At 60.4% G+C, this 16979-nt stretch overlaps 2 protein-coding genes across 3 annotated transcripts in view; both read right to left on the bottom strand.

Moving 5' to 3' along the window:
• Window positions 1-45: 45 nt before the first annotated feature.
• On the bottom strand, window positions 46-5804 carry CCNDBP1 (cyclin D1 binding protein 1). Of its 2 annotated transcripts, XM_081011501.1 has the most exons (11): window positions 5699-5804; window positions 5554-5613; window positions 5325-5404; window positions 4513-4594; window positions 3722-3818; window positions 3460-3533; window positions 3254-3330; window positions 1622-1875; window positions 1268-1328; window positions 532-578; window positions 46-326 (listed from the first exon to the last, which is right to left on the bottom strand). In XM_081011501.1, exons 1-11 carry the CDS (start codon window positions 5775-5777, stop codon window positions 218-220), a joined length of 1020 nt encoding a protein of 339 aa, XP_080867627.1. In that variant the 5' UTR covers window positions 5778-5804; the 3' UTR covers window positions 46-217. The 2 variants fall into 2 exon arrangements, with proteins under 2 accessions (XP_080867627.1, XP_080867628.1); XM_081011502.1 differs by lacking the exon at window positions 5554-5613.
• A 2290-nt stretch (window positions 5805-8094) lies between these two features.
• ZNFX1 (zinc finger NFX1-type containing 1) overlaps window positions 8095-16979 on the bottom strand; it is a gene marked incomplete at its 5' end in the record, with an annotated part of 10498 nt that continues 1613 nt past the window's right edge. Inside the window, 12 exons of the mRNA XM_081008482.1 lie at window positions 8095-11017; window positions 11125-11220; window positions 11659-11769; window positions 11926-12071; window positions 12347-12501; window positions 13120-13259; window positions 13393-13634; window positions 13762-13867; window positions 14683-14826; window positions 15416-15564; window positions 15830-15949; window positions 16908-16971. Coding sequence (XP_080864608.1) covers window positions 8570-11017; window positions 11125-11220; window positions 11659-11769; window positions 11926-12071; window positions 12347-12501; window positions 13120-13259; window positions 13393-13634; window positions 13762-13867; window positions 14683-14826; window positions 15416-15564; window positions 15830-15949; window positions 16908-16971 — 3921 coding nt within the window. The 3' untranslated portion in view covers window positions 8095-8569. The remainder of the gene's footprint in view (window positions 11018-11124; window positions 11221-11658; window positions 11770-11925; window positions 12072-12346; window positions 12502-13119; window positions 13260-13392; window positions 13635-13761; window positions 13868-14682; window positions 14827-15415; window positions 15565-15829; window positions 15950-16907; window positions 16972-16979) is intronic.

The following is a 16979-nucleotide window of genomic DNA, read 5'->3' on the forward strand; positions in this document are numbered from 1 at the left end:
AGGTGCATGGGTGAGGCGCTATAAATGATGAGGAGCACACAAGACTTTCTCTAGCGCAGGAGCCTGGCCAGCACAAGCACAGGGGGGACTTTATTGCCCACCCCAGAGCACAGGGGCAGCAGCTATGGGGTCCCGCAGGAGTCCTGCCTCCTCCCTCTTCTGCAGGCAGCCACAGAAGGCACCCATGGGTCCGGCACCCCTCGCACAGGGGGTCCCATCAAAGGAGCCCTTGGGTGAGCTCTTTGATTTTGTCCATGTTGTGGTCAACTGCCCCGGCCAGGAACTGCACCCAGTTCTCTTCCGACGGAGGGCAGACAAAGCTGGCGCTGGGGAGGGAGGAAAGAGAGAGATGCAGGTGAGCAATGGGGGGCCACCCTGACAAGGCCCCCAGTCCCAGCATCGAGGGCGATTGTGCTGCAGCAAAAGGCTGGCTATGTCTTTAAGACGGAAACCGTTTCCCCACCAGCTGTGCCCCTCTGCCCACCCCCCAGGCGGAAGTGGCAGAGACAGAGGAGAGGCTGCCCTGCTCACCTGGTCAGTTCCAACATCTTCTTTAGCACAGACGCCAACTTTGCAGCCTAGAAAGAAACAAGACGTCAAGCCCAGAGCCGCTGCTCCTGGAATTTCACCTTTTCTAGGAAAACCAACAGTCCAACAGGAGCAGGTGGTTTCTCGTCCGCTGGCCACAAGGTCCAGCAGGCAAGTGTGAGGCCTTCTTAAAAGGGCTTCTCCCTTTGGCACTCCCTGGCTGGCGCCGTACGGCCCCTCGGACACAGCCTTGACCTTTCACCCCTGAACAGAGGGAAGGGCTGTCCCAACTCAGGGAGGAGGACCAGGTCAATCTGCCAGCAGCACCTCCACGTAGGGCTGGGGAAGAGGCCCTCTGGCCTCAAACCGCAGAGACTCCCTGGCCAGACAGCGTGGGCCGCCCTTGGTTCAGCGGCAGCTTCCTCCATTTCTGTGCAAGAGAGACCACGGCTGCCTTTGCCGAGGGCAGGGAAGGGAAGGGGAGGCCAGCTTGGGAGAGGAGGAAGGGAAGGGCGATCTGCCACGGGGCATCAAGCACCCCCTTTTCCAGGGGGCAGGAGAGGCCCCTCAGCCCCAGGGGCAACTCTCCGCTTGCACAGTCTTCTCTCCCGCAGGCCATCTTGGGGGTCCCAGGCCCCCCACCCTCATGGGCTGAAGTGGGCAAATAGGATCTCCCAAAAGCTGCCGAGGACCAGAGGCTTCCCCTAAAAAGCTTCATCGTCCCAAATGGGCAACTCACATTCAGCCGCAGAGCCAGCTGGTTCACAGGGGGGTAGGTGCTCAGCACCAACTCGTCCACACTGCAGAATAAAACAGGAAGGGAGGAGGGGTCAGGGGAGGGTGCCTTGCTGTTTCCTGCCCCCCCCAGCCCCCAACCCAAAAGAGAAGCAGCCTGAGGGAGCACAGCATGCACTGGACTCGGCTGCAAGGCTCCCGGGCGCCCCCTTCCTCAGGCTCATGCAACCCTCGGGGGGGGGGCTTTCCAAGGACAGAGTGGAGCAACCCTGCAGGGAGGGCGTTGGGACTGGTCTTGCTGCCCTGGCCCACCCCCTAGGCCACAGCAATCCCCCCAAGGCTCCCCCGGCTGCCTCACCTGGGGCTGACGTCTCCTGCAATGTCGGCCAGGTCATCTAACTGAGCCACCTGCTCAGCCTTGTCGGTCCTTCCGCGGCCTCTGACGGCCCCCTGGACCCTCTTCAGGCAAATCTTGGCGGCCTTCACCAGCCCCAGGCAGGGGCCAAGCAGCTGCCGGTCAGCCGCTGACCAGTAAGTGTCCCTGTTTGCCCGCGAGCCCAAGTCCTCATCCTCCAGGACATCACTGTACGGGTCTCCACCTTCAGTCTGCGCCTGAGCGAAAGGGACATGCCAGTCACACTCTCATCCCGCCCCCCCCCCCAGGCAGGGAAGGGGGTGGGCATCCACCGTCCCAGTCACGGGAATACCAGGGGGGCCACCAAGTTGCTAACCTCCCCAGTTGGGCATTACAAGCAAGGAGGGAGGAAATAAGACTGATAGGATTGTGGAGTTGGAAGGGACTCCAGGTGTCATCTAGTCCAGCCCCCTGGCAGCTCCCAATGCAGGCGGGGGGGGGCGCTAAGGGAAGTGGGGGGCAACCACAGCGCATCTGGGGACTCCCAGGTCTGCAGCGCAAGAGGGAATCCAGTCAAAACCCTACTAGATCAAGGAACAGTGTTACACCTTGTACCTGCTGCTTAATTATGCTCCCCCCAACTTTTAGCTATTATATCTCCTTCTGTATCTGAATGGGTTGAGAAAATTTGGACTGTAGTAGCTATGATCAAGCCAAGTTATTATAAAATAACACATATAAAGCAGTTTACCCCTTTCTCCCATAAACCTGTTATTCTGGAATAACAAGTTCAGTGCTAACGCCCAACCTCATGCTGCTTTCAACTTGCTGAGTATTTCTGTATGCTCCTTATCTTTGGTTTATTTTGCCAATTAACGAAATGTAAAAACCCCCAAACGTCTATTAGGCCAAAGGCTCCCTCTGGCAACCCTTCCTATCTCAGTAGAGCAGATTTACAGGAAAGCCAAGCCAGTTTTTCATGGCGGCTGCATAAGCTATTAAGAGCCCAGAGCAGAGGGGCGGAGCCCAGGGGTGGGGGCTCTATCAGGGCAGCCCAGGCAAGGCAGGAGCCCTTATCCCGAGAGGCGGCCTCTAGCCTGCGTGGGGCGGCCAAATGCCCTTATCTGCCCCCAGAAGCCACACAGCAGAAGAGGCAGAGGGGAGACTGGCACATCCAGAGGGGGGGGAACAGTGCCAGGTTTAAGTATGGGCTGAGCAGGCTGCATTATGGGGGGGGAGGGCTTGGACTTTTGCCAAAATAAAAATTAAGAAACAGGCAGATTTTACTATCTGGGCCCAGTAACAGGAAAGAATGAGGTGCTCCGTCAAGGGTCAATATGGCTTTCGTGAAAGGCATGAGCCCATTTACTGCCCCTGAACAAACACCCCCACCCCAATTTCAGAAGACTTTACATTCCGGCAATCTGCATTCTGACCTGAGCCCACCGTGTGACGCAGCGTCTGAAAAGGCAAATGCAATTTCAGGATACCTAAATGTTGTGCTTAAACCCATTGGTCTGACGCTTCAAACTTAGAGGCTTTCCAGTTGCAGAATAGGGATGGTGATACCCCCTGCTCTCTTGCAAGTGAAGCCGGCGGACAGCCCCCCCCCCGACAGCCCCCCCCCCTGCGCACCTGCTTCATCTCCTCCAGTGCGTCATTGACAATCCCCAGCGCCTGGGTAATGGCCAGGGTCACAGCCGCCTGGTTATCTGTGGGGAGAGAAGAAAGGGAGGAGGAGCAAGGCAAGAAGGGGAAGCAGCAATGGCAGCGCCAGGGGTGGCGTCCCTCGCCCTGCCCCGCCCTGCCCCCAGGCTGCCCTGGGGTGGCCCCTGACTCACCTCGAGGCATCCTGAAAACTCGGCTGCAGGCCTCCCAGACGCCTCCCGTCGAGACAAGCTGCTCCTGCGAGAGGCTGCAAGGGAGAGCGGAGAAGCGTCAGGAGGGGGCCCCAGGCCCAGGGGGGCCTCCACTTTTGCGGCAAGGCCCACGGGGGCGGCAGAGGAGGCTGCCCCACTCTCTGGGGAGAGACGTCCTGCACCTCCTGCCTCCCCCCAGCATTCCCTGGGAAGGTGAGGGCGGGAAGCAGCAGCAGCAGCTCACCTCTGCAGGGGGGTCCGAAGGATGACCTCGATCAGCTGAATCATCCCCTCCACCACCTGCACCGTGGCATCGCGCACTGCTCTGCGCAGGGTGGTCCCTGCAGGGGGCAAAGAGAGCCCCATCACCGCTGCCCTGCCTCCTTGGCACTCACGCACACAGGCTGCAGGCAGCCCCCCCCCCAAGACCTCGTATAGAACCTCAGGCTTCTGGTTGGAAGGGACCTTGAGGGTCATCCAGTCCAACCCCCTGCCATGCAGGAATCTCGGCTACAGAACCCACGACATCCATCTCTGCTTCACAGCCTCCAAGGAAGGCGAGTCTGAGCTGGATAGCTCAGCTGCCTGGTGCTGATAAGGCCGAGGTGGCAGGTTCGATCCCCGTAAGGGACAGCTGCAGGGGGTTGGACTGGATGACCCTCAGGGTCCCTTCCAACTCTACGATTCTATGGGAGACGGCTCCACTGCCCAACAGCTCTTCCTGTCAGAGAGGTCTTCTGAATGCTGAGTCGGAATCTCCTTTCTTGTAAACTGAACCCACTGCTTTGGGTCCTGTTCTCCAGAGCCGGAGAAAACCAGCAGGCTTCCTCTTACATGGGGCAGCCCTTCAGAGAAGCGAAGACGCCTCCCCTGCTATTGGGGGCCCCTTCCAACGCTACAATTCTCGGACTCTTCTTTTCTCGCCAGCACAAGGTGCAGGAGCCCAACCTAGTGCCTGCCCCCCGGCCTGCTCCTCACACGCTGCCCCCCAGAGAACCCCCTTGTCCCTGCCTCGCGGGGCCCCATCTTGCTCACCTTGGCCCTTGGGGAGCTGGTAATACACGGAGGCGGCTGCCAGGACAGCGCTTTGCACCCCTTCCGCCAGGCTCTCCTGCTCCTGCAAGGGGACAGCACCCAAAGGTTACCTGGCTCACAAGGCAGCGGGCCACCCCCACCCCGCAAAAAACGCCCTGGGCTCAGACAACTAGGCTGGGCAGGATGGGGGAGGGGAGAGGAGAGATCTGGGAGCATTGAGGGAGAATTATTGGAAGCCTGTGAAATTAAAGCAAAGAATGGATCAAATGAGAGGAGAAGGACCCCCCCCCCCCGCGGCCTCGCCAGCTGCTCAGGTGCCTGGAGCGTTGGAGGCGCCCTCTGCCCAGGGGCAGGGCAAGCCACCCACTGGGTGGGGTGAGCTGGGGCAGGGCCGCTGCATGGAGCCTGGCCACCACCGCCCCTCAGCTGCCGTTTGGGGCAGCGTGGCGCCTGCAGGTGCCCGAGCCACCAAGTCACCCCCAGGAGAGGCACATGGCTTGGGCACCCAGTGCCCCCCCCCTGCCACACCTTTGCTCTTGATTGATTCCAGGAATAGAGAGTGTTGTTCTCTTCGGCATCATCATCATCATCGTCATATATTCCTTGTGGCATTTTTAACTGTCAGGTTAATTCAGACTCCCCTAGCCCCATTCCATTTTGTCACACCCCCCTTAGTGATGACACCGGGGCGGCCTGCACCCCCCGCACCCCCTTCCTATGTCACTGAACCCTCCCCCCCCCGGCCGCGTGAGAAATGGCCAGGATGGGGGGGGGGGAAGAGGGACGGGGGCTCCGGGAAGCCCCTCACCCACCTGGAGGGAAGGCGGCGGGGGTCTCGCGAAGGCCAGGCTCAGCTTGGTGGCTTCCTGCGAGGCGGCCTGGAAGGCTTCCTCTGCGGAGAAGGGCGGGAGGGTGAGGCGGGGGGGGGGGTCGCGGGGAAAGGCCCCCCCGGCCAAGGGGGGCAGCCCATCCCGGGGGGGTCCCTGCAGCCTCGCCCGCCCCCCGCCCGCCCCGAGGGGCCTCCGCGAAGGCGGCACCTACCGAGGGCCTCCCAGAAGCGCCCGGCCTCGAAGCCTCCGGCGCCCTCCCGGCTCTCGCCGCCTGCAAGAGAAGCGTGCCTCTGAGCGCCTGCAGAGCGCCGCCCGCCCCGCCCCCGCCCCCCGCCCGCCCCGGAGCCCGCGCGCACCTCGCAGCTCGCCCAGCGCCGCGCTCAGCGCCTCCCGCACCCGCCGCAGCGCCGCCCGAGACCCGGGAGACGCCGCCATCGCCCAGCAGGCCGCGCCCGAGAGGAGCAGGCGCCGCCCCACTTCCGGCTCCCCGGCGCCCGCCAGGCGGGGAGGCTGAGCGGCAGGCAGGCAGGCAGGCAGGCAACGGGTCGAGGCTGCCCCTCGCTTAACGCAGCCCGCCTGGCGAGGATCGTGGCTCTTGCGAGGGACCTTGGGCGCCGAGGGAGGGAAGCGGGGAAGGCTGGGTCCTGGCAGCCTCGCCCCGGAGTGATGCCGCCCCAGCCTCGCTTCCCCGCGCTCTGAAAAGTCAGGGGAGTTGGGAATGTCTGAGGGTTCACTGTATTTTTTATAGTTTGTTGGAAGCCGCCCAGAGTGGCTGGGGGTATGCATGCATGTATGTATAAGAATAATGATAATATTAATAAATGAATGTTCTCCCTGAGCCACGCGATGGAGCCAAGCCGGCCTTTCCTGGAAGCCGACCCCTCGCTCCTGCCCCGCACATGGCGGCTCCTACAACCCGCGGCAGGGAACCGGAGCTGTGGGTGAAGAAGCCTCGCCACCGCAACCCTCGACGCCGAGCGGCTCCACTTCCGGAAGCCTCTTCGCAGTTGCGGGAGGGAGGGGCGCATGCGCAGCCGCCTCCACGTGCGCCCGGCCGAGCAGAGCCCTTCGCGGCGCGGCTCCTTCCTCGGGATCCCCGCGTTGCCGAGCGGGGTCCCGCCCAGCTCTACCCTTCTGTGCCTGCGAGAGTATTGCTAGGCTGCCCTGCCTTATTATCAGGATGGTGCGCCATGTTGTTCCCGGGAAATTGGAAGGGGGGTGAGAGACTCCCCCCCCCCCGAGCCTTGCCTCTCCACACCTCCAGGCAAAGATAAGAGAGTCTCCGCTGCACATCACCAAGCCATTCACTCACACACAGGCATTTATTTCCCTGCCTTCCAGCCCTCGCGTCAAGAGAAAATAACAGCAGCATCTCTGCAAAGGGATCGCATCTTGCAAGGGGAGCTCAGCTCAGGGGCCCGCGACTCCCTGCCGAGCCCTAGGTCTCCAACAGAGGAAAACACGGGAAGTGTCAATACCAAATGTAGCAATTCACGGATAAATGTTTCTATGTACTGGCTCAATGGGAAAGCTTTAGAAATTCACAAGAAATCACTCGTTGCATCAATCTTCTCAGTTCCAATGGTATTTATGACCCAGGGAAGTGAGGTATTGGGGAAGGGTGAGAGAGCCCACCATAATCCCCGAGATGTACAGTCACATCCGCAGGAGTCATGACTGGTAAAATCCTGCCCTAAGAATGTCAGACAGATAACCATCTCAATCACATTGCCTACCTGCCCCATAGTGGGATGAAGCTCCATCAAGACAAAGGGGTGTATTTGACTTGACTCGGGGATCTGGAAACTGTAAATGCTTTCCTTTGTACTGTAATTGACAGGGGCATGCCTGGATCTCAGGTTCTACCTGAGACCACACATTTTTTTGTATTATGGGAAACTTTGGAATACGGATGTAACCCATTGATCGGCTTTTCTGGCTGCTTTTTTGCTTCCATCTCCTGGCTGAAGTCTCTTGTGTGTGACCCCAACCTGAACCTAAGGGAGTCAAGGTTAGGTGACTGTGGGGTGCTCCCTGATACAGTGTTAAAACATAAAACACCATTTCAAAAACCAAAATATAGGTAACTGGCTAATCGAAATACATAGTAAATAAACAGTGGCACAAAAAGTGCCTTTGAGAGATGCCTGGAAGTGCAAAGGGAGGGTGCCTGCTGCATCTCTCTTGGGAGTTTCCCAGCAGTGGTCCAGAGACACCACAGTGAACAGCTCTCCCCCCCAGATCTGTGATGAAGTCTGAGTTGCTCAAGCTTTGCATATCCGCAAGAGTCAGGACACAGCAGCATGTGAGCAGCCATCACAGATGCATTATTTAGCAGAGATGTCGCATGCTGCTGGTTTTGTCCCCTGAATCCTGCGCCCTCCCAAGGGCTGCACTGCAGAGAACCCATTGCAGTAATCCCGCCTCAAGTTTACCAGGCAATGGCCTAGAGGGGGCAAGCAATCCTGACCCAGTTATGGCCGTAGCTATCACAGCAGGTGAAGCTGGCGAAAGGCCCTTGTGGCCACAGCCCTGTCTTGCCCCTCTCCAGCTACAGGGCATTCTTCATGGGGGCTCCAGGAGCAAACCTCCCTGCCGGGAGAGCCCCACGGGCACAGGCACCCTCCCAGGAGCAGCTCCAGCCCGACCCAGAGGGGACCTTTGGCATCGTCCAGGACACAAGCCCTTTGCTGGCCCCCACAGAAGGGTGCCGTCATCCCACAGAAAAGACACTCAGAAGCACAAGGGGGGATCCGCTATGACAAATTTATTTGCAACAGTAAAATCTGGCAGGCAGAGTGTTGTCAGGACAGGGGCGCCATGAGCAGAGAGTGGGGCCCTTCGCTGCCCAGTCTCAGCCCCTCCGACAACCCAGGGTCATTATCTGTTTCACAAAAGCGATATACTACTTGATTGTAAAAGCACTTTGACACTTGTCATCTTGCTTCTTTGGAAAAGACAGAGCAGGCGGGAAGCAGGTGGTGGCTCCTGGAGCTGCAGGGCAGGTGAGGAGAGACAGCAAAGAGCAGATACCTGAGTTGCCTTTACCTGCTCACCTTCCTGTTTGCTTCATCTCACCCACTGCTGTCATGTTAAAAGCTCTGCAACTTTTTCATTGAACCAAGTCCACCATGATAGGGTGCCCAAACGTGGTAAAAAATATGAATACGTGATAAAAATATTAAAATATTTTATGGAAAGCAGCTCCCGTGAGGGGGGCCGGCCTCCTAGCGCAGGTAATTATTCACGTTAAAGCGGTTGGCCTCCTCGGACCAGGCAGCGTGGGTTGCCCCGTCCATCTCAGGGGCGAGCCGGTTGCTGGACTCCAGCGTGTGGTGCTCGCCCCCAATGGTCTCCCGGCATTCTGGGCAGCGGGTCGTCTCCATGGCCCCCCCGCACTCGCCAATGACGTAGAAGTGCCCGTTGCGGCACTTGAACCAGTGCCCGCGGGTAGCTCCGCTGACGGCCGCCACAATCTGCTTCCTTTCCTCCTCGGAGATGCCCAGCCCGGCGACGGTGGGCAGGGCGGCCTCCAGCTCCTTCAGCTTGGCCTTCGCCTCTCTCTCGGCCTCGGGGGTGAACCTGCCAGGCCCCTCCAGGACCTTCCGGGCCGCGCTGACCAGCTCCGCTGTGCCGGGGGCCCGGCTGGCCTTCTCCCCAGCGGTGCTGCACCTTGCCAGGAGCTCCACCAGGTAGGTCATCCGCCGCAGCTCGGTGCGCAGCTCAGACACCTGCTGCCCGCTGAAGCTGTCGCGGGGCTGGTCTAGCCAGCCGGCCACCTCCGCCAGGCGCCTCCTCACGCCCTCCTGCTCCTGCTGCGCCAACTTTCCTACATTGGCCATCAAGCCTGCCACCTGCGCGTAGAAGCCAAAGAGGGTCTCCACCAGCCCCAGGGTGCTGGCGGAGAGGGAGTCGTCCTCCAGCCTCTCCCTCAGCTGCTTGTGCTGCCTGGTCAGGCGGCGCCTCAGGGTGGTCTCCTGCTGGAGTGCCCTCATCAGCTGGAGGGCACCCGAGGCGATCTCTGCCGAGCTGCCCTGCATGCGCCCCTTCACCACCTCCACCTCTGCCAGGCTCCTCTTCACCAGCGTGCCGTAGCGCAGGCTCTTCCGGACGGGCGTCTGGCAGCTGGGGCACACCTTCAGCCGGACAGCCCCTTCCTCTTCCTCCTCGTCGCCATCCATGTAGCAGTCGAGGCCCAGCGCACTGAAGATGTGCCCACAGTCCTCCAGCTGCACAAAGCGGGCGTCCGGCTCATCCTCGCAGCCAAAGAAGATCTGCGTCAGCTCCTCCGCGTCACAGGTCAGGCACTTCTGCGGGCAGGGCTCCCCACACAGCCCGGCACAAGGGTGCCCGCAAGGGAGGTGCTTGGGGCAGGGCACGTCGCAGCGTGGCCGGTCACAGGGCTCAGAGCACAGGCGCCTGCACTGGTGGTGCTGGCAGCGCCACTCGCAGGGCTCCATGCAGGGCGAGCAGGGCGCCCCACACTGCTTGGGGCAGCGGCTATGGACGCAGCGGTTCTGGCAGGGCTGGCGGCACGGGGGGCAGTCCCTGGTGCAGGGCTGGCGACACTGGTGGCCGCAAACCAGCGGGCGCTTGCAGGGGCTCCGGCACGGCTGGTGGAAGCGGCCCCCAAAGCAAGCGTGGCACGAGCCTGGGCAACGATGCCCACACTCCAGGACGCTGTCACACTTCGTCTTGCAGTGGATGGGAAGCCCGTATGCCATCTCTGACGCTGCTGAACATGGCACCTCTTGGCTGTGCCCACATGGCAGCGTCGCCAGGACCAGCTCTGGGCAGCGCCTCTCGCACTGCTGGCCGCAGGTGAGCCGGCAGGCATGCCCGCACTCCAGGGTTTTCCCGCAGGGCTCCTTGCAGCAGAAATCCTCGGCGGCCATAGAGCAGGGGACCTGTTGCTGGTGGCCGCACCTGGGCACCGTCTTGGGCACCTTCACCTGGCACTTCCCGCAGGGCTCACAGCACAGCTGGGGGCAGCGGTGCCTGTTGTCGCACAGCACCTTCTGGCAGGGCTTCAAGCAGCGGAGCTCCTTGTGCTGCGGGTCATAGGGGTGGCACGCCCGGGGGCAGACGTGGCCGCAGCCCAGGCGGGTGTCACAAGGGACGCTGCAGCCCCCCTCGGGCACCTGGCGGAAGTCCTCTGCCTGCACCACGTCTGTCTTGGTCTGCGGGTGGTTCTGGCAGGCCAGGCGCAGCGCCCGGCCCACGTGGCCCTTCTCGCGCAGAGTGTGCAGGATCCTGCTCCAGAGGGGCACCTGGCTGAGCATGCCCATGTTGCCCACACAGTAGAGGCCCTTTTTGGCGCGGGAAAGGGCCACGCAGATGCGGTTGGGGATCTGCAGGAAGCCCACCCGCCCCGCCAGGTTGCTGCGCACCAGGGAGAGCAGGATGATGTCGTTCTCCTCCCCCTGGTACTTGTCCACCACGTGGACCTTGATGCCCTGGAAGTCCTTGGCCGGCAGCAAGCGGCGCAGGCAAAAGAGCTGCCCCGTGTAGGTGGTGAGGATGCTGATCTGGGAGGGCTGGTAGCCCTGGCGCAGCAGGTAGCGGCACAGCTCCACCACAAACTGGGCCTCATGCTGGTTCTGGTGGCTGCGGCCCTCCTGGATCTCCTGCTCGAGGAAGCTGTGCTCCACGAAGAAAAGGTTGGAGGAGACGCCCTGAGCAGAGAGGAGGAGAGGAGGCTGCTGAGCTGGCAAGGCAGAGTCTCCGGGCCAAAGGCTGCCAGCCAGCCAGGCGGAGGCGAGGGGAGGGGAGAGATGCTCACCTTGATGTTCTCGTAGCGGAGCACCGAGGGATGGTTCTCCAGGTCCTGGTAGATGTGAGGGGTGAGCAGCTGGGCGATCTCTGGCCTCATGCGGTGCTGCAAAAGGGCAAGCCGAGGCAGAGGTGATGGAGGGGGGAAGGCAACCGCCCTCACGAAAAGAGGGGCTGCCTCAGGCGGCCACCGCCCTTCTCTGCTTCAAGGTCTGAGGGGGGAACCATGTCTGGCTGCCTCTGGGCCGCCCACCCTAGAGGAGAGTAGCCAGGGGCTCTTCTCCCCTCTTTCCTCGCTTGTGCGTGAAAGAGAGAAACCCCCATTTGGAGGCTGTCAATGCTTCCCAATCCCAGCTGCTGGAAACCGCCCCCCCCCCCAGGGGAGCCAGTGCTCTTGCACCCAGATGGGTTTCCCTTTGGAGATCTGCTGGGCCTCTCGAAGAAGAGGCCACTGGACCGGCTGAGCCCCCTTTGGCCTGATCCAGCAGCCTCCACAGAGAGAGCGAGGGGAGGGGGCCGGGGGGGGGGCCTGCTTGTGCCTCACCTGGAAAGCGAGGCGGACGAAGGGAAGGCCGACCTTCACCAGCCGCTCAAAGAGAGACACCTCCAGGTGGAAGTTCCTGGCCAGGTCGTAGACGTTGGCACTGGGGCGCAGCTGCAAGGAAAGAAGGAAGATGGAGCCGTGGGGTGGGGGAGGAAGGGAAAGGAGAATGTTAGCCGCTTTGAGACTCCTTAAAGGGAGTGAAAGGCGGGATATCAAATCCAAACTCTTCTTCTTCTTCTTCTTCATCTGGCCCACCCACCCACCTACCTGCTGGTGGTCTCCAATGAGGATGAGGTGCTGGCAGGCCCTGCTCAGCGTGGTGATGACGTGGGCCTCAAGGACTTCGGCCGCCTCTTCCACAATGACCACGCGAGGGGCCACCTGCTGCAGGACCTGGCGGTACCGAGCGGCTCCTGGGGTGAGACGGGGGGGGGGGGGTGAGGGGACGCCCTGATCTCTGCCCCCTCTGCCTCCAAGCCAGGCTGCCAGGCTTCTGCCTCCAATTGGAGGAAGTGTGAGGGCAACGGCAGCAACTACCAAGAGCAAGGCCCACGGGCAGCCCTGCAGGCGTGTTGTGTTGCAGCTGGGCAAGGGAGCAGGTGAGAGAGGCTCCTCTTCTCTCCCCCCCCCGTCACAGGTGGGCTCCCCAGGGTGTGTGGGGCAGCTTGCTGCACAGCCTCCTCCTCACCTGTGGTCGTCATGCCCACGATCTGGGCTGTCCTGAAGACACAGAGGTCCTGGTGCTGGCGAAGCTCAGCCAGCCTGTCGGCCGCCGCCTGGTACTTCTCTTTGTGCTGCAGCATCTCGCGCTGGATCTCAGCTTGGTGCTTCTGCAACCAGTACCTGTGCGGCACAAAGATCAGGTTCTGCCCTTAGGCAGAAAGAACCAGGGGCACCAACATAGGAGGGGGGACACCTGGCTTACTAGTGGCACGTGTGAAAAGGATCACAAGCTGAACACGAGCCAACTGTGTGATGGAGCAGCAAAAAATGTGAATCCACAGAAGTCGAGTGTCCAGATCAAGGGAAGTCATAGTCCCACTCTATGCTGCCTTGGTCGGACCACACCTGGAATGCTGTGTCCAATTCTGGGCACCACAATTTTAAAAGGATGATCCAGGGTCAGTAAACCAAGCCTTATGAGGAACTGGGGATGTTTGGCGTGGAACAGAGGAGGCTGAAAGGAGATATGAGACCTGTCTTCAAATATCTCAAGGACTGAGAAGAGGGAGCAAGCTTATTTTCTGCTGCTCCGGTGGGTAGGACTTGAACCTGTGGCTTCAAGTTGCAAGAAATGAGACTCTGGCTCAACTTCAGGAATAACTTTCTGAGCATAAGAGCTGTTCGACATTGGAATGGGCTCCTTGAGAGGTTGTAGACTCTCCATCCTTGGAGGTTTTTAAGCAGAGGAGGTGTAGGGGGGTGGGCATGGGCGCCAGAGGCCCCTGCAGCAGAAATTACCTGTAGAGCTTCCAGCGGGAGCTGAGATTCAGCTGCCACACATCCAGGACGGCCTCGGCCTCCTCTTTGGTCATCGCCTGCCATTTTTTCAGTTCCGCCTTTGCTTGTCGCTTCATCTTCTTCTTCCGGCCCGGCTGCAGCTGCAGAGAGAACCCCAAGTGGGCAGGTGAGGAGGAGGCCGGGGCAACCCCTGTCCTGCCCACCTCAGGGGCAGCGACAACAGAGCTTTCACCCCCTCCAATGCAACGCACTGTGTGTCCCCCCCCCCAATACCTGAAACCCAGCGTTTTCTGCCCCATGTGGGGCTCTCTGCTCCCCCTTCTCCTCATCATCCAACCGCATGGCCAGAAACAAGTCGTCCAGGTTGTGCCTGGGGGGTTTCCTCCTCCGCAGCCGCCCGTCCTCATCGTGGTCCAGCAGCCGCTCGCGCTGAATCAAGTCTGCCTCCTCCACGACCTGCAGCAGCTCTGGCTCTGCCTGTGGGCCTTCCTCCGCCTCCTGGTCTTCCTCAATGCCTGAAGGGCCACAACGAGACTGGTAGGTGGCGGCAGAGAGTGGGAAGGCCCCAGGCTCCTTTCGTGTCTCGAACTCGCCACCTCATCCTTGTCCCACCCAGAAGCTGCCCAAAGGAAAGCCCCTTACCTGCATTTTCTGGCCATCCTGGATCGGCCGTGTTTTCAACCGGCGTGGCGCCAAGTCCCAGCCACTCCAGTATCAGAGAGTGCTTTGGATCCATCCAGTCCTCTTCCTGGAGCAAGAAGGAGCAGCTCAGACGGGCTCAGCGGTGGGCGGGTGCCACAGTCCCAGGGACCCCAAGACAGGAAGGCAAGCAGGAGCCGGGGGCCACGAGAGGGGCGGGGGCAGGCGGGGAACCCTTGCAACGGCCTCGTGCTCCCAGAGAGCCAGGAGGTCTCTCTGCAGCAGGAGGTTCTTCTGGGGAAATCTCCCTCCAGGGCGATGAGTCTTTCATGGGTGCTGACGGTTTAGTGTGGCAGCACCTGCCCTTGGGAACTCCCTGCCCCTTGACGTCAAGCAGATGCTGCCACTTTGCTCTTTTTGGTGCCTGCTGAAAACTTCCTTTTTAGACAAGCCTAACCTCGATGGTTAGAAACTTTCAACATTCTGAATTTTTATGGATTGTTTCTTTGTATATAAACACACACACACACACACACACACACACACACACACACACTCTCCCTCTCTCTCTCTCTCTCTCTCTCTCTCTCAAATTTCAAGCAGGTGCATCTATCGATTTCATGAAATAAATAAATAAATAGGATGGTTTCTTCCATGACTGGAGTACCCATCAGCCCCCCCCAAGGGAGGAATTCCTCCTTGTCAGAGCAGCCAAAGCAGCTCCCACTCTCGCCCAAGACTTTGGCCCCTGCTCTGTTGCTTCCAGCTGAAGGGCTGGAGAAGCCCTTGAGGAGTTGGGGGGCTCCCCCTCTGCTTTCCCAGGGGCACTTGGTCCCTAAGACGGAGAGATCCTGGTGGGGTGTCTTCTTGCGCGGCTGCCTTCTGATGCCCCCCCCCCCCCGGCGCATCCCTCCTGCTCCTTACCAGGCCCCTCACGAGGCTCGCCCAGTGCCGGCTGGAGATGCAGCTCCGCAGGTGCTTCTCGTGCAGAATCCCGTGCAGCCCGCACTCCAGCTGAGCCGCCCCTCGGTTGAGTTCGAGCTCGGCCTCCCGCATCTCACAGGTGATCTGCCCTCGGGAAAAAGAGGCCAGGTCAGCCTCTCCAGCGGACAAAGCCCAGCAAGGGATCAAGACCCAGCAGAGGACAGCTGGGGGCGCCCGGCCGGGCAGCTCCGCTCCCGCCCTTCCTCTGCTGGCACCTCCAACTGCTCTCCCCCCAAGGGCGCCCTGCTCTGTCCCTCTGCTCCGCCCAACCTCCAGCTCTGGCCCTGGTCTGGGGAGGCAGCGTGGAGCTCCCTTTCAGCACCAAGGCAGCAGTTCCACAGGTGCTGCGCTCCAGTGACAAAGCAGCCCTCAGCTCTGGCTGTGGCCTGAACATCCAAGGTGAAGAGATGTCCGGCTGTGTAACAGACTCCCCCAGAAGGGGGGCAGTCTCTCCTTCCTTGGAGGTATTTAAACAGAGGCTGGGTGGCCATACGGGAGGAGTTCCTGCGCTGCAATTTCTGCGTTGCAGGGGTTGACTAGATGACTCTTGGGGGTCCCTCCATTTCCCTGTGCTTTGCTGATCTGGCTGTTCTCCTGGGCAAAGTCCAAGCAACCCCCCCCCCCATGAATGACACCCTCCAAACCAGCCCCCTCCCCCCTCCCTCGCACGTACGTCACTGTAGGACCACCGGAGGTGGCCAGGCAGGCCTCTCCAGAAGTCGCTTCTGCCCCGCAGCTGCTGCAGGGTGAACGGCTTCAACTTCTCACTGTTGCTCCTGCCGCCAACTCGCACGATGCCCGTTGGCTGGAACGCCTGGATTCCTGGGGGGTGGGAGACGCAAAAGTCAAGGTGGGGTATCTAAGCAGGGGCCCCACACCCTCCCGCCACTGCCAGGACAATGGGCAGCCACCCGTACAGCGACCCTCCCCCCGCAAAGGCGTCTCAGTAATTCCTGCAATGCAGAGGATTGGACTGGATGACCCTTGAGGGTCCCTTCCAGTTCTGCCAATCTCTATTCTCTCCTCTCTCTCTCCCCCTTCCCCACCCGGCCAAGGTGCTGCTGCCCAGGGCAGGCAGACCCCCCACCTTCCAGGAACTGGTCCAGGGCATGGTTGGTGTAGCAGACCACGAGGATGGGGGTCTCTCCACGGGCAGCCTTGTTTTTCAGCAGGACTTCCATGATCTTCAGCCCAACGTAGGTCTTCCCTGTGGGAAAAGCCCCGTCAAAGCAGGAAGCTCTGTCTGCCAACCCCCCTGCAGCCGCAGCCCTTCCCCCCACCACCAAGAAAAGGCTAGCAGCTGTGGGGGGGGGGCACAAGCCGCATCCCCCATGCCACAGCCAATTCACTGCCATTCCAAGCAGGATCTGCAGGCAAGCAGCACCCTCCGGGCTTGGCTCGGGTTCAAACCCCATGAGGCAAAGGAAGACACCTGATGCCAGAGTGGGGGGGGGGTTAGAAAAGTGGGCCTTGTGGGGTGTCAGGATCCAGCCGGCCAGCCGGCTCCACTTCACACCCACCCCAGTTTCAGGCAGAAATCTGAGCCTCCATCTGGAGAGGCATGGTGGTACAGTGGTTAGGAGCATCAGACAAGGACCTGGGAGAGAACGGGGTTCAAATCCCTAAGTCAGCCTTGCAGTTCACTTAGTGTGCCTCTGGGCCTAGCCTACCTCACAGGGTTGGAGTGCGGATAAAGCAGGAAGGAGAATTCTGCATGTTGCACCCTGAGCTCCTTGGAGGAAATTGTCAGTATTTTTCACAGTTGCTATTGCAAAGGGTCACAAGACCGAATGATTTCATTTATTATGAATGTGCGAATGGAAGTCAGGCTGATAAACTGCTTTGTTCTTTCTGTCTCCAACAGAGAGGATATGTGAGGAAGCTGCTCACACAACTGTTGCTTTTATTTCTTTGCCGTAAATAAAGATGCTACAAACCACCACAGCTCTGCTTTTGCTGACTCTGCCAACGTGTGCGTGTTATCTTTCAGACGTGTGTCGAAGTTTATATGGGACCCCGCTATCAAGGGACGTAAATGTGATAAATACATACGGTTTCGGGCCCAGGAGAGATCCTGGAACTCCTCTGCAGCAAAAGGCTCCCCCTCCCAACCCCACTTCCTGCAACAGACGCCTCTTCCTCGGAGGATGGGATGCCCGACTCACCTGTCCCCGGAGGCCCCTGGATGATGGCCAGCTCCTTGGTCAGGGCGAGTTTCAGGGCTTGCAGCTGGGATC

This window comes from Podarcis pityusensis (genome assembly GCF_964106645.2).
Source record: "Podarcis pityusensis genome assembly, chromosome: 6".
Lineage (NCBI taxonomy): Eukaryota > Metazoa > Chordata > Lepidosauria > Squamata > Lacertidae > Podarcis > Podarcis pityusensis.

Excerpts from the sequence above, each read along its gene's own strand:
- CCNDBP1 (XM_081011501.1), bottom strand. The coding sequence starts at position 5,777 with ATGGCGGCGTCTCCCGGGTCTCGGGCGGCGCTGCGGCGGGTGCGGGAG. Across the intron at positions 1,876-3,253 it reads CACTGGAGGAGATGAAGCAG|GCGCAGACTGAAGGTGGAGA; the intron begins GTGCGCAGGGGG and ends CCTTTCGCTCAG. Across the intron at positions 579-1,267 it reads AGCTGGCTCTGCGGCTGAAT|GCTGCAAAGTTGGCGTCTGT; the intron begins GTGAGTTGCCCA and ends GTTTCTTTCTAG.